Here is a 14,224-nt window from a genome sequence, read left to right as displayed (position 1 = left end):
GAGGGAAAGGAAGAAAGGAAAGGAAAGGAAAAAGGGAGGGAGGAAAGGGAGAAAGAAAAGGAAAGAAGGAAGGAAGAAAAGAGAAGGGAGAAAGAAAAGGAAGAAAAGAGAAGGGAGGAAGAAAAGGAAGGAAGGATGGATATAAAAAGACAAAGGAGGCGGGTGCAAAACCCACCGGACCTTTTTCACTTCTGCATCCTACCTTTTTTCATCAGGATCCTCACTGCAAAGCTCAAACCAGGAAAGGCCACCCAACAGCCGGCCGTTTCCACCAGCCCTCCTCCGCGCCTTCCTATCCGAGTAACTGGGGCCGAAGGTGAGAAAACCTTCTGACCACCTTTTCAGCTTCACACCTGGAGGCCCGTCTAATGAAAGAGGCTCTCAGCACCTTGAGATCTCGCTTCTCCTTTCCTCTGCCCCTCCCTCCCTCGCATGGCTTAAGGGGGTCTCCAAACTTGACAGCTTTAAGACTTGTGGGCTTCCAACTCCCAGAATTCCTCCTCCTCCAGTCAGGTTAGCTCGGGAATTCTGGGCGTTGAAGCCCACAAGTCTCGGAAGACCCTTGGCCTAAGGCCGTGATGGTGAACCTATGGCAGAGCCATTTGCGTGGGCACGCGAGCCCCAGTCAAACTTACCTGCACTGCGCATGCCTGCGCCTCCCGGTTGATTTTCGGCCCATTGGAGGCTGTTTTCGCCCTCCTGGAGGTTCAAGGGAAGCCTCTGCAGCCTCGGGAGGCCGAAAAAACGGGCCCGTTTTCAGTCTGCAGAGGCTCCAGAGGCTTCCCTCGAACCTCCGGAAAGGGAAAATGGCTTCAAACGGGCTGAAAATCGCCGAGGGGGGGGAGGTCATAAAATTAGGCAAAAACTCACAAACTAGTCTTTTGCTCTTGCAAATTAAAAAAAAAGAAGAGGAAATTGGAACGAAATCAGACGGAGAAAGAAACCGCGTCTCTGAGAAAAACCGACCTTAGATCTCTCCAGGTTTCCTTTGAAGCGGTCATCTTTCATTAAGTTTGACAAAATCTGTTCCATTTTCATCTCTGAGATGCTGGAATTAGAAAAGGAAAAAAAAATAAAATAAAAATAAACCCACCCTTTGCCATAGTCTCCTCCTGGCGCCCCGTGCTTCCCTCCCTTGCTTAACTGGAAACTCAAAATTGTGGTGCTGACTGGCGACAGGGAGCCTCAGCAAAGGGACGAAAGAGCCACATGCGGCTCCAGAGCCAAAGGTTGCCAACTCCTGGTCTATTGGAATGGGATTTAAACAGGAAATACCATCGTCCCTTCTGGTCTGCTTCTCATCTATAGCAAAGCCAAGTGGACAACACTGGTGTTTCTTAGCTATAACTCTGACCTCTGCATGTTTCACTTCTGTTTTTTAATGCCCTCCCAGAAATGTTTGCCTGGGTGATCCAGCCTCTCATCATTGATCCAACAGGAGAGTTCGCCCGTCCTCACCCACAACACGTCTCCTATTTTCCAGTCTGTGGGCAACAGATCAGATCAGCCCACTTCATTCACACAGCAGGGCGAAGATCGGGAAACTTGGGTGGTGGGCACGGGGGTCGCACATGCCCCGAGGCGATGTGGGCCTTGAATGGGCATTCTCTCTCTTGTGATAAAGCCCTCGCAGAACAACAAACTGGAATTATTTGGGTGACAACAACGCTGTCACTTTGCAACTGTCTCGGCGGTTCATGACACTTCTAAGTCTCACGGAAAAGTACCAAGAGAGAGAGAGAGAAGGGTACGAAAACATGCAGAAACAACAGGCGCACACAAACGTTGGTGTCGGCATGCTCCTTTGATATTTTTTTCCTTCGTGCATTTCTTCTTTGTGAGCGCCGCAGAAGAAATATCCATCACACCCACCAAAGGACTCACAGACACACAGACACATACACACAAAACCCAAACAAAAAAAATGTAAAAAAAATGTGGGGTATTAAAATGTTAAATAAACACACCACTTTTTTCCTTCCCCGAAGGCAGTTCATTTAGGTAGCATTCTGGCATTAGCTTGGGAGCAGCCAACTCTGAGATACGTAATTCACTGTCACCCTTGATCCTGCTTTCCCCACCCCCACCCCTTTGGGTGTATCATCCAACAAAACACGTCCATAGCCAAGAGTCATCAATCATGCTCTCCAATTAGATTTTTGGACAAGAGAAGCTTCAGTCATCTAATCAGTCTTTGAAGAAAATACGAATGGAATGTACTTTCGATTCCACACTGCCATCTGCTCTTTGAAACTACCTATAGTTCTCTTGTCAACTATAAAACGTGTATACAAAATGTTTTATGAGTTGACATTCTTCCTCTTCTCTTCCCTTTTAGAGTTGTACAACTTTCCCACACACCGCAAGCCATTATGGGAGGCTTTCCAGGTTATCCCAAAAGTCAAAAAAAAGAAATAAGACTTGAAGCAAATAAAAGGGACAATCGCTTCCTAGGAAAAATTTTGACCCACAAAGACGAAATAGCGACCATCCGGGTGGACGGTGTTTTCGTCATGCTCAACTGCCCGGAACTCCTAAGAACGACAAAGTAACAAGAGAGAGAGAGAGAGAGAGAGAGAAACGACCAACTCTTGAAAAGTGCTCAAAATTGCCATGAATATCTCTGCTGGTTCCCACTTGTTAGTTCCACTTGGCCCATTAAAGAGACAGGAAACAAAGAAAGTGATCAATGATTTTTTTTTAAAAAAAGCAAAAAAAAACCCAACCCCAAAACAAACCAGACCTGTGTGTCACAAACGACCAGCACATGGGTCGTTCTTTCTGCCTCGTTTGCCACACTGAATTTGTCAGGATAAATTTCCACGCGGCTCCATTTACGAACAGAAAGGGCAATTAGATTTGATGCCATGCCGTGCCCCAGGCGTGAAACTGTCTCTCCGGATCTGATCTGCCATCCATTATATCCGTATATTCGCTGTCCCCCTGACTGCCTGCGTGTACAGGCACACAGATATATAAGCTAATTTTGCAGATGGCTCGCGCGCCTCTCAAAAGAAAAAAGAAAGAGAAAGAAATCTATCCTGGGAAGCTGAAAGGGTTTGCGAAGTGGAGTTTCGTAGCCCCTTTGGCTGTGTTTTAAGACGCTGGGATGAAACAGCCAGCAAATTCCTTTGGTGGCAACGCTTAAGGAGAGGAGAAGCAGGATGATTCAAGGAAGAGGTTTTTATTGGGTGGTAAATATTTAGGCACCTATAGGTATGGAATAGTGATAGGCTCAGGGCTGAACTTTGGGGTTCTTGGAGCTCGAGACGTTTCATTACCTGACTAGGTAACGTCATCAGTTTAGGAAAGGAGTGGGGTTGGCTCCCTCTTTTGTATACAGTGGCTTGCTCTCCAGTGTTGAAAGCTGACTGGCTGACTTTGGGCCAATCACCAGGTGATGGTGAGTTCTAGTCCTGCCTTAGGCATGAAAGTCAGTTCAGTGACTTTGCGTCAGTCCCTCGGATCGCTCAGCCCGATCCACCTCACAGCTTCGTTGTTGTGGACAAAACAGAAGGAAGAAGGAACGTGACAGTCCCCCTGAGTTATTTATAAATAAATAAACGTCCGATTTTTTTAAAAAAACCTAATAAATAAAGCCCCCCTCCAAATATTAACCTAATACAACATCATTGTTCTGCTTTTAGTTTTTTTTAAGAAAAAAAAACTTCTAATATTCCAGGCTGTTTCTGCTTGTACACCTGCAATTTGCAAGGATATGAAACTTAAAAGTGTATTTTTTTTTTCTCTTTTTTAAAAAATCACGCTGAAATTCTCACCTAGCTTTAGATTTATCCTGGGTTTATTCTCCCCCCCGACCGCCCCGACCAAACAAGAGGTGTGGAGCTGCAGCTGTTATATTAGTGAAAGTTTCCCGCTGATTTTGACACTGGGGGGGGGGCAAAAAGGGGGAAAGGAAAGAGGGGGGACAGGGGAGAAGGTGTTTGTGTGACTCACTTAATCTTGTAGGAAGCCAGAAAGCTGACATATTCGGCCTCCGAAGGCGAAAGGATGAGCAGGCTGTTTCCAGGGCTGCCAATCCGAGCCGTTCTCCCAATTCGGTGGACGTAGTCAGCGAGCGAAGCTGCTGGATTATACTTCCCGGGGAAAGGGGAAAAGGAAAAGAAAAGAAAGGAAAGAAAAAAGAAACAACGGCACGTGAGCTTAAGTGGGGGAATGAACGAACGCATCACCCGAGTGATTAAATTAGAGCCTCCGCGAGATCGTTTTCCAAAATAAAACTCCCAAAATAAAACTCCCGCCTTTCGGAGGGAAGTAAAATAAAGGGAGGTGGAAACAAATGGAGGATCGCAAGCCGTCTTGCCACGGCTAAGGCCTACCAAGATCCTTTTACGACTGTTTTTCACACTTACGACCGTTTACGGCATCCCCCAGGGTCATGGAATCGAAATTCAAACATTTGGCAAGCTGACTTGTATTTATGACGGTTGCGGCGTCCCAGGGGAGCCATGCGATCGATCCCCTTTGGTGACCTTCTGACAGGCAAAGCCGGATTCGCTTAATGACCGTGTTCCTAACTTAACAACCATGGTAATCCACTCAGCCACCGTAGCAAGATATCTAAGCTTTGTCCTGGCTCATATTCAATGTTACTACTGTAATTAAAACCCATAAGGAAAAATAGATTATGTAAAATTAAAAAAAAATTGAAGAATCCACATCGGGGCAAAAGAAGGTTGCTCACCTGCACAATCCAGGTGACTTGGGGCAGATCTAACCCACGAGCAGCGACATCCTAGTTAGAAAAACAACCAGAAAGTTCTTGTTGTTGGCTTAATAAAGTGAGACTTCTTTCTTTTTTATGATTCTAAAGGCCGTTGGTTTAGAAAACAGAGAGGGAGGGAGGCAGGGATGGAGAGGGAGAGAGACTGTTTTAGGAATATATTCTGGCATTTTAAGAAGCAAAATGGCTTACACACTAATCTTATTTTTGGGAAACTGCCCTCCAATTGCCCCCAAATGTAAAAAAAGGGCTCATGTTGTTGACCCCAGCTCCCTTTAGTAGTAGGGACTTTGGGTGGGCCCAGTAAATTTGGGAGGGAGCCTTGTGGGGTGGGGGGACTTTTCAACGGGCACTTGTACAACTTCTTATACAATAACCAAAAGAAAATATTGTATTTTTCCTTTCTTCTCCTGTTTTTTTTTCTTCTGTCTTGCTTTCTTTCCTCCCTTCCACTTCTCTTTTCTCGTCTTTTGCTTTCTTACTTACTTTCCTTTCTAATTCCCCTGCCTTGCCTTCTTTCCTTTTTCCCTCCTTCTCCCTCCCTTCCTCCTTTCTTTCCTTTCCTCCTTCTCTTCATCCCTTTCCTCCTTCCCCTTCCTTTCCTCCCTCCCTTCCCTCTTTCCCTCTTTCCTTCTTCCTCCCACCCTCTCTTCTTTCCTTCCCTCCCTCCCTTAATCACTTCTTTCCTTTCTTCCCTCCTTCCTTCTTCCTCCCTCCCTCCTTTCCTCCCCTCCCCCCGCCTTCCCACTCTAACAGTCCTCATCCACTTCATCATCTCCACTCCTTCCTCCAGTTCCCTTCTGCTCTGCCAAAAACGAGAGCCGAGGTGGTGGGGATTGGATTGGACCAGGCACTTCAGCTTATTAGGCGACGTTATGCCAAGATGCTGGGTTCCAATTCAACGAGCGGATTGAGGGGGGGGGGGGGAGACGGAGACGAGGAAGGCTTTACTCCAGCCAGCAGCGCTTGGCACAACTTGCGGCTGTGTCGAATCCCGCGCCCTGCCAAAACGGGTTATTAGTTTAAGCAGATCAAGGCGGAACACCACGCAAAGGCATAATGAGAATGCAAATATATTAGCACTCATTACGGCGTTTCCACCACTGTGGGGTCTTTCTGGGTTATTTCCCCACCACCACTCTGGCTGGTGCAATTAAGGCCAGCTGCCTCCTGACACCGTCAGCTCCCGGGCCCGCAGCTTGTCGAATTGCGCACGCCTCCTGCTGCATTCCCGCAAGACGCGACCACACACCCCTTCCCTCCCAGACCCACGGCGAGAGTTTCGCAAGGGGTTCGCCCCGGGGCACTCAAAAAAAAAAAAAGAAAAAAAAAGGCTGACTCGCAGCCGTTTTTCACCCTTAACGGCCGTTCGCGGCATCCCCGTGGCCACGGTCGGATGCTCGACAACCGATTCTCGCATTTAAGACTCGCATTTATTCATCTGCGCCCAGTCTTTTTTATTACTTTTTTTATAAATTAGGAGAAGAACAAACCTGTCGCTTTCTCCGCCTCCAATTTTCCCCCACAACAGCCCTGTAAGGTATATCGGGGCTGAGAGAGGCGGATTGGTGTAAAGTCACCCACTCGTCTTTCGTGTCTACGGCGGGACTAGAACTCACCATCTCCTGGTGATTGGCCCCAAGTCGCCTAGCTGGCTTTCATAAGTCTGGACTAGAATTCACAGTCTCCTGCTTTCTAGCCGGATGCCTTAACTTTTAGACCAAATTGGCTTTATCTAGACCCCAAAAACCTTCCCCCCTGATATTTATAGCAAGCCAAGACTGAGGCTTCATTCTCCTGGCCCACAGGAAGAATAATTCCATAACTGAAGCCTTTTCCATGCCCGGAAGTTGCTAAACAAGTCTACTAACTTGATATTCCAACGGATAAACCAATTAAAATAGGGAGGCCGGCATGGCAGAGGACCCAAGAAAATGCATCTTCTAAAAGTTGGATTACAACTCCCATTGACCTTCAGGTAGGTAAGGAGAGACTGGAATTGTAGTCCAAGAGACTTAATAGCCCCCCCCCCAATGCAGGACAATGGTCAGCGGCCCCTTCTAGGGGGACAGCAGAGAGCAGTAACCTGGTTGGGGGACTCCATGTCAAGGCAGCCTGCTGATTGGCCAAAGAGGAGTATAAAGACCTCCTATTCCATGCCTAGCCTGGGAACGAGAGCTCCTGATTGGCTGAGGCCGGATAGAAAGGCGCTTTCGGATAGATCTCGCACCGTTAGAGAGTTTTTGGGGCAAGCGGTCAGGACCCCCTTGGCCGCGATCCCTTTAAAGACCAGCAAAAGCTCCCCAATTAGATCCAGGCGGCCACGCTAGGCCTGCCACAAAAATCTTGGGGGCAAAGACGACACTGACAAGCCAGCCTGGGCAACGCAGCCTTGACAACTGGCTGCCGACGTGAAGCTTTGAGGTCCAGATGGAAGGGCCTTCGTTCCGATGCCAGCTTGTCAGTCGGATACAGATGATTCATTCCTCTTCCCCAAAGTGCACCTTAGCAAAACGGGGGAAGGGGGGGTGAGAGGGGTCCAAACCGGACGTGGGAGGCCCCCCCCATCTCTCTCTCCCCCCCCCACCTGCCAAGAGTCGTTAAGGCCAAGCATGGAAAGCCGTCAGCGGGGAAGACGCCCCCAACCAGCAGCCAGGCGACAGATTGGGGCTGCGTCATCGGCGGAAGGGAAGGGGAAGGCGGCAGCCCCTCCCCTCCCAAGCTGTCAGGAAAGGAGGGGGGGACAGAACGGCCGCCTGTGCCCGCCAGAAAACTGGCAAGACGCGTTAGCGTGATGGAGTCAACGGGCAGAGGGAAGGGACAGGCGCTTTCCAGCACTGAAGGGCAGAAGCAGCAGCCGCAGCTCCTTAGGAAAGGTGAACTTGTTGGATGACAAGGCGGGTAGGCAGGCAGGCAGAGAGAGGGGCAGGTAGGTAGGCAGATACGTAGGCAGGTAAATAGAGAGATAGGAAGGTAAATAAGATAGAGAGGAAGGTAGGTAGATTAGTAGGTAGGTAAAGAGAGAGGTAGGTAGGTAGGTAGGGAGAGAGAGAGATAGGTAGAGAGATATAGAGGTAGGTAGGTAAATAAGACAGAGCGGTAGGTAGGTAGATAGACAGAAGTAGGCAGACATAGAGGTAGGTAGGTAAATAGGCAGGCAGGTAGACAGGCAGAGAGAGAGGTAGGTATGTAGGTAGATAAATAAGTAGATAAATAGAGAGGAAGGCAGGCAGATAGAGAGGAAGTTAGACAGGCAGGCAGACAGATAAACACATAGGTAGATGAATGGATGGATAGATGGATGGATGGATGGAGAGAGTGCTGGAAGACATGGATAGATGGACGGATAGATGGACGAAGGGATGGATAGAGAGACAGAGAGAGTACTAGAAGATATGGATCTATGGATGGATGAATGGATGATAGACAGACAGACAGACAGACAATTAAAACAGATCGCTTGGTTCTGTTTAGAAATCCTCCATCGTAACCAGGTTAATCATGATTCTGCTTGCCTTCTCCTGACGTTCAGCTATATCATCGTCTGAATTAATTTGCTATCCTTCCCTGGCGAACCGAGATACGTTACTTTAGGCACTGAACACATTATGATTTGGCAGCTCACCGTGCACAGCAACACCCCAGTGCTCGATTGCAGGAAAGCCTGGAACACGGACGATCTCTCCTGCGAGAAAAGGAGAAAACACGAACAAAGTCTCGCCAGATCGGGCAAGTCGAACTAAATCCTTAAGAAGATTAAAGAAAAAAAAAAAGACATCACCAACCCTTTTAATTTTCAGCTAATTTTTCTAACAGAAAGAAGAAAATATTGTGCCAAAAAAAACGCAAGGCCCTTTTTGACTGCTGGTTTTTAACTGATTTTTACTTGTTTAGATGGCAAATTTCGGGAGCCAAAGATGTACTTTGGGCTTATGCTGCAGTTATGGAAGCATGCGCACGAACGAATGAATTAAACCTTGAATTATTTACATTTTTTTTAAGGGTGTTTGGCAGAGCCGACGTCCTCTGTCTGGCTATTATTTCTTGGAAGATTATGAAAAACCAGAAACTCACATTTTGCGAACAGGCACCACCTTTTGAAGTCATTCTGTAGTTTGCCCAAAGTTGGGAGGTTTCAAAAAGGGAGTGAGAAAGAGAAGGAGAGCTAGCCAAGATTGAAGGTCATCTTAACTAGAGGTAGTCCTCGACTTACGACTGCAATGGAGCCCCAGATTTTTGTTGCTACGCAAGACAGTTGTCGAGTGAGTTTTGCCTCGTCTTACAACCTTTCTTGACCGAAGATTGTTAAATGAATCTGGGTTTTCCATTATGAGTTTGCTTAGGTTGCAAAAATCATTCGAATAGGAGTCTGTTGCCAATCGTTCTGATTTTGAGCAGGTGGGCAGGGGGACGCTGCAACCATCGCGTGAAAAATGTTCATAAATCACCTTTCTCAGGGCTGTTCTAACTTCTAACGGTCGCTAAATGAACCGTTGTATGCCGAGGACTGCCTGTGTTTATTATTTTTTTAGCTTTTGGAAGCTTCCAAAGAAGGGAGAAAATACCCCTCAATGCAGAGATTTCAACGTTGCTATGTACGAATTGTGGAAAAGTTTTTTCACTAGAAGTTTAAAAAAAAAAACGGGGGGAGGGAGGCAGTTTATAGGAAAGATCTGAACTCACCTCTTGTTTCATGTCACCATGCAAACGTGCAAAGATCAAAGTTCGAGAAAGAGGTGCTGGCGCTAACCCTGATCCTTCCGCCCCAGACTCCGCGCACAACACTTTTTGGAAGAGGACGTAGTGAAACTCCACTTGCTCGCGAGTCGAGAAGAAAACAATCATCTTGTGGCGTTTTTCGAACTGAAGAGAGAGAGGGACGACATGGCAGGTTAGTGTGTTAAGCGAAGGGGTGGTGGCAGAACTTGTGGCGGGGGGGCGGAATCAAAAGAGGCACCAGCCTAGAATCTCTACGTCGCTGCAAGCAAACGAAATCCAATCTGCCTTGAATTCCGTTGAGCCTTCTCTAACTCTAAGCCAGTGCTGTTAGTTGAGAAGATTCTGACGCAAAGGCAGTTTAATTGGTCTGCAACAGTCGTAACAGTCATTTAGAGAATCCAGCTCCTTCAGTTCTAGCACTAGGAACTTCTTCAGTTAGAACTGAAGAAGCCTCTTGGGTGAGAAGCGAAACCTTTTCAAACAACACGCCCCCCGCACCACCAAGAAAGTCCCATTGTCTTTTGGGAAAAGCACCTTTGCCACAGCCATGACTTGGAGGATCTCCACAGACGATGGTTGTAAGGGCAAGGACCTGTCATAAGTCCTTTCTTTCTGTACCGTTGTAACTTTGGACAGGCAGTAAATATACGGTTGTAACTTGAGAACCACTAGTTCAGCGAATTGGGAGCATGTCGGTCTGCTTCCGAATGTTGCCTGGACATTTTGGACTGAAAACATGTTTTGCCTTCGGGAGCTGAGCTTATACCCAAATTCACCAAACAAAGAAACAGACGAAACATTTCTATCCAAGTCAGAGAGTACAAAAATTCCAAGTTTCCTGATCGTATCACTCCTTCTCAAATCTCTTACCTTGAACTTCCCAAAAATGAAAGCCGCCAACGTCACCAGCCTTAGCTTGCTGGGAACCATGACCACGTTTTGGCGGAGTTTTTCGGGCACAGCGAAACTGCTCTGCTGTTCCTCCTTGGCGGGAAGAATGCCCACATCCTCCCAGAGAGAGTCGTTTTCCCGCGGTGTATTTGAACCCCCCGGGGGTTCTGAGGCCACCGTGATGCCGGCGGGGTCTTGCAAGCTAATATGGGCTAACCGTGATACTCCTGTGGCCCATCGGCGGGGGAAAAAGAAGAAATATATAACAAGCAGAGGTGGCAAAATGGATTGCTTCCAACATTACTTTTGCGTTTAATCGGAAACCGCTTCTGGACTTTGTGCCTGAGGTGGGGGGGAGTGAAACTTCGATTTTGGTTTTTACCGATGAATAGGTTCGTTATTATAGAAACGGCTACTTTATAATATTATGTAAAAAGTCAGAAGTTGAGGTTTGATGCTGTTATCTTATTCCACTGCACCAAAGGGAGCTGAAATTCAACGCCTTTTCTGGGATGACCCAAAGGGACGTGGCACAAAGGCAACACAGTCAGATAAGCAAGAAGAAAGAGTCCCTTAATTATCTCTAACTTTGCCCCCAATGTCCAGGTTACCTTCTGGCTGGAGAAAAACTCTCCCAGGAACAACCTGGATTGGAGGTCCAATCAATTCTTCATTTTATTCATTGAATTTATCTGCCACCCATCTCGGGGCAACTTATAGCATAAAAAGCAATAAAATCTCCAACAACTCCTCCTAACCCAACAAAATCAAGGTCCCTCCCAACTCTAGTTATTCTGTTAGGATAACACTCACCTTCAGAAAGTGTGGCTGACAAAAGAACATTTTGCCGTTTTGGGCTGGCTGCGTTGACGGCATTCAATATGGCAGCCACGGCCTTTTCAAAGCCGAGATCCAATATTCTGGGAGGAAAAAAAAGACAGAAACGAGAACCTTAGGCCTCACGGTGTTTATTGAGTACAATGAACCATTTTGGAAGACAAAAAAAAAAAAATTTATACAGACTTGATTTGCCCATGTTGTCTTTTACTTAATTTTCCTTTCCATTAAAAGGATTAAAATCTTGAAACACACAATTTTTCAACTTTCAACGTTTAGTCCTCTAAAGCTTAGTAGATTTCCTTTATCTCTCTCTTATTTCTTTTTTCTTGATATGGACAGAAAGACAGGCATAACAACACATGTATACCCACCTGCAAGCACTCACCAACTTCAGGTAGTCCTTGACTTACAACTGCTCATTTTAGTGACCGTCCAAATTTACGACGGCGGTGAAAAAAGTGACCGTCCTCACACAAATATCCAGGATGTTCCTACCTGTCAGCTTCATCCAGAATCAGCCACCGGATACAGCGGAAGTGAATGCACTGGGTAGATTTGATGTGATCCACCAGCCGTCCGGGAGTTGCCACGAGGATATTTATTCCTTTGCGTAATCTGAAGAAAGGAAGGAAGGAGATAGATTAAAAAGGGAAGACATGAAAGAAGATAAAAGGAGAGGGAGGGAGGGAAGGAGATGGATGGAAGGAAGGAGATAGGAAGGAAGATAGGAATGGGATGGGTGCATGGATGAATGGAGGGAAGGCAACAGGAAAGAGAAGGAAGGAGATTAACAGGAAAGGAAAACAAGAAGATAAAAGGAAGGAAGGAAAGAAGGAAGGAGATTAAAAGGGAAGGAACGAAGAAGATAAAAGGGGAAGGAGGGAAGGGAGAGGGAGAGGGAGAGAGAGAGAGAGAGAGAGAGAGAGGAATGAGGAGGGAGGGAAGGAAGGAAGGAAGGAAAGGAGGGAAGAGAGAGAAAGGAGGTTTTACTTTCCAGAAAACTAGGGAAGGCCCCTTCCGCTTGAGTTGCTTCCCGCAGCTCTTACCTGGCCTTTTCGGATTTCTTCTTTTCACCCCCCATCAAGACTCCCGGCACAATCCAGGTAAATGGCTAAAAAGTGCAGGAAACGGAGACGGTGAAATGTTAAAGCTTTAAAGGAGCAATTAAGCCTATTTAGTATCCATTGTTGTTTTGTTTTCGTTTTCTCTGGCAGAAACATCTGGCTGGGGGCCACATCCAACGGAGCCCCCATTTTGAGTCCAGGCGGTCTCCACATTCCAACCAGGCTCAAAATGGCGCCTTGCCTCATAAATGCACCTAAGGCCTCCAACAGAGAGGAAGACGAAGGCCCCGCAAACATTACCTCCAAAAATGATCACCGTTTACCTAAACAGGTGTTTTTTGGTTTAGATACAAATTCTCTCCTCCACCTCAAGACCCAACTCTGAAATAAAATCTTTCTCTCCACAGGGATTGACAAAGAGAAGCCCGAGACAATAAACTGACGTTAATTATGGCTTCCATCTCTTTTCAATCCATGCTTACCTTTAAGAGCTTCTGGAGGGTTTCAAAACTCTGTAGAACGAGCTATAAATAAGAAGAAGAAAAATAGGACTTATTTGCAGCATTCGCAACATTACACTGCCTTTAACTATTCAATCCCCCAAATATGAGTTTTTGCCACGACTCTAGCTGTCTGTTGTTAAAAACACACAGGGTTTGCTCTGGAGAGGTTGTATCAACCTTGCCCAATTCTGGCATTCGAGGTCTTGGGTTAGCACCCATCATCCCCTGCGAGCTTTCTGGCTGAGGATGATGGGAATGATCCCCAGTTGCAGGGGAGGAGAAGTGATCGAATCCAGCCGAACTGCAGGACTACCAATCAGGTTGATTTTAAGCAGCGATTCTATGTTATTTATAAAAAAAAAAATACCTCTGAGATATTCAAAGGTATCCAGGCATGGCTGGATGCGAAATCAGCAAATCAAGATCAAAATTAACCTAGGAAAGTGGGTAAATAAACTCACCTCTCTGGTTGGAACCAGGATGAGGGCATAGGGTCCATCACTACGCTAGAGGAAGCAACAGGGAGATACAGGTGAGACGGAGGGGCAAAACGGGAGAGGAACGACTGATAGGGGAGAACATTTCTAGCTCAGCGTTGACCTGTGGGGTCCTTGGTGCTCTGAGCTTGGTGGTTTTCATGCAAACATTTCATGACCCAACCAGGCAACATCATCAGTGCTAGCGGGTGTGACTTGCTTCCTGTTTATTATGCACAGTAGCGCAGAGCTAGGATGTTTTCTTGCAGACATTTTGTGACCCAACTAGATAACATCTTCACTGTGCTACTGAGTCTGGCTTGCTCCCTGTTCATATACAGTAGCTCTGTGCTTAGTTGTTTTCAGGCAGATGTTTCATTGCCCAACAAGATTGATATAACCTAGTTGAGTAATGAAATGTCTGCAAGAAAACTGCCAATCGCAGAGAGCACCAAGGACCCCACATTCCTCTTCCCTGCAAACCTCACTCCCTTCTAGCGTGATGATGTGACCTAGTTGGGTAATGAAACATCTGCAAGAAAACAACAGAGTTCAGAGAGCACCAAGGACCCTACAGAATATGTACATTCAAGAACATAAAATATATAGACATATATCTTGGCCTCTTTAGTAGGGAAAGTAGCTTTTCTGCAATTGAAGTCTATGCTTACCTTGATTTTGGGCTCCAGTTTTTGCAAAGATTGTATCAGGGGGATACTATAAGCAAGTGTCTTTCCTTGAAGAGAGTAATGAGGAAGGAAGGAAAGTAGGTAGGTAGGTTAGAAAAAAACAATAATTCTGACAAAAATAATTTGTCAGCAGAATTTTGCAGATCTTTAATGCCTGGCTACCATCTCTTAAGAAACCCCCAAACAGGCCCTCTCCCATTTATCTGTGGAGACCCCCTTAAGCACAAGAGGGTCCCCCAAACCTCCAGGAAGCACTATCTCCATCCTATTCAGCCCTGTGTTAGCCACTCCCAAACAG

At 46.5% G+C, this 14,224-nt stretch overlaps 1 protein-coding gene across 2 annotated transcripts in view; it reads right to left on the bottom strand.

Annotated features, from left to right (window-relative positions):
• DDX31 (DEAD-box helicase 31) overlaps positions 1 to 14,224 on the bottom strand; it is a 29,608-nt gene that overhangs the window by 12,190 nt on the left and 3,194 nt on the right. For both annotated transcript variants that reach the window (XR_015739772.1, XM_026712293.2), the window contains exons 6-17: positions 13,909 to 13,973; positions 13,223 to 13,267; positions 12,741 to 12,782; positions 12,241 to 12,305; positions 11,690 to 11,809; positions 11,168 to 11,274; positions 10,334 to 10,581; positions 9,428 to 9,607; positions 8,370 to 8,429; positions 4,706 to 4,756; positions 3,958 to 4,097; positions 967 to 1,048 (exon numbers count right to left, since the gene is read on the bottom strand). Coding sequence is in view for 1 of the 2 variants with exons in the window: in XM_026712293.2 (XP_026568078.1) it covers positions 967 to 1,048; positions 3,958 to 4,097; positions 4,706 to 4,756; positions 8,370 to 8,429; positions 9,428 to 9,607; positions 10,334 to 10,581; positions 11,168 to 11,274; positions 11,690 to 11,809; positions 12,241 to 12,305; positions 12,741 to 12,782; positions 13,223 to 13,267; positions 13,909 to 13,973 (1,205 nt within the window). In the remaining variant the exon portion in view is untranslated. The remainder of the gene's footprint in view (positions 1 to 966; positions 1,049 to 3,957; positions 4,098 to 4,705; positions 4,757 to 8,369; positions 8,430 to 9,427; positions 9,608 to 10,333; positions 10,582 to 11,167; positions 11,275 to 11,689; positions 11,810 to 12,240; positions 12,306 to 12,740; positions 12,783 to 13,222; positions 13,268 to 13,908; positions 13,974 to 14,224) is intronic.

The sequence above is a fragment of the Pseudonaja textilis genome, chromosome 17 (genome assembly GCF_049901715.1).
Source record: "Pseudonaja textilis isolate UNSWEBS1 chromosome 17, rPseTex1.2, whole genome shotgun sequence".
In the NCBI taxonomy this organism is placed as follows: Eukaryota; Metazoa; Chordata; class Lepidosauria; order Squamata; family Elapidae; genus Pseudonaja; species Pseudonaja textilis.
This window is presented reverse-complemented; position numbering and strand designations above follow the sequence as displayed.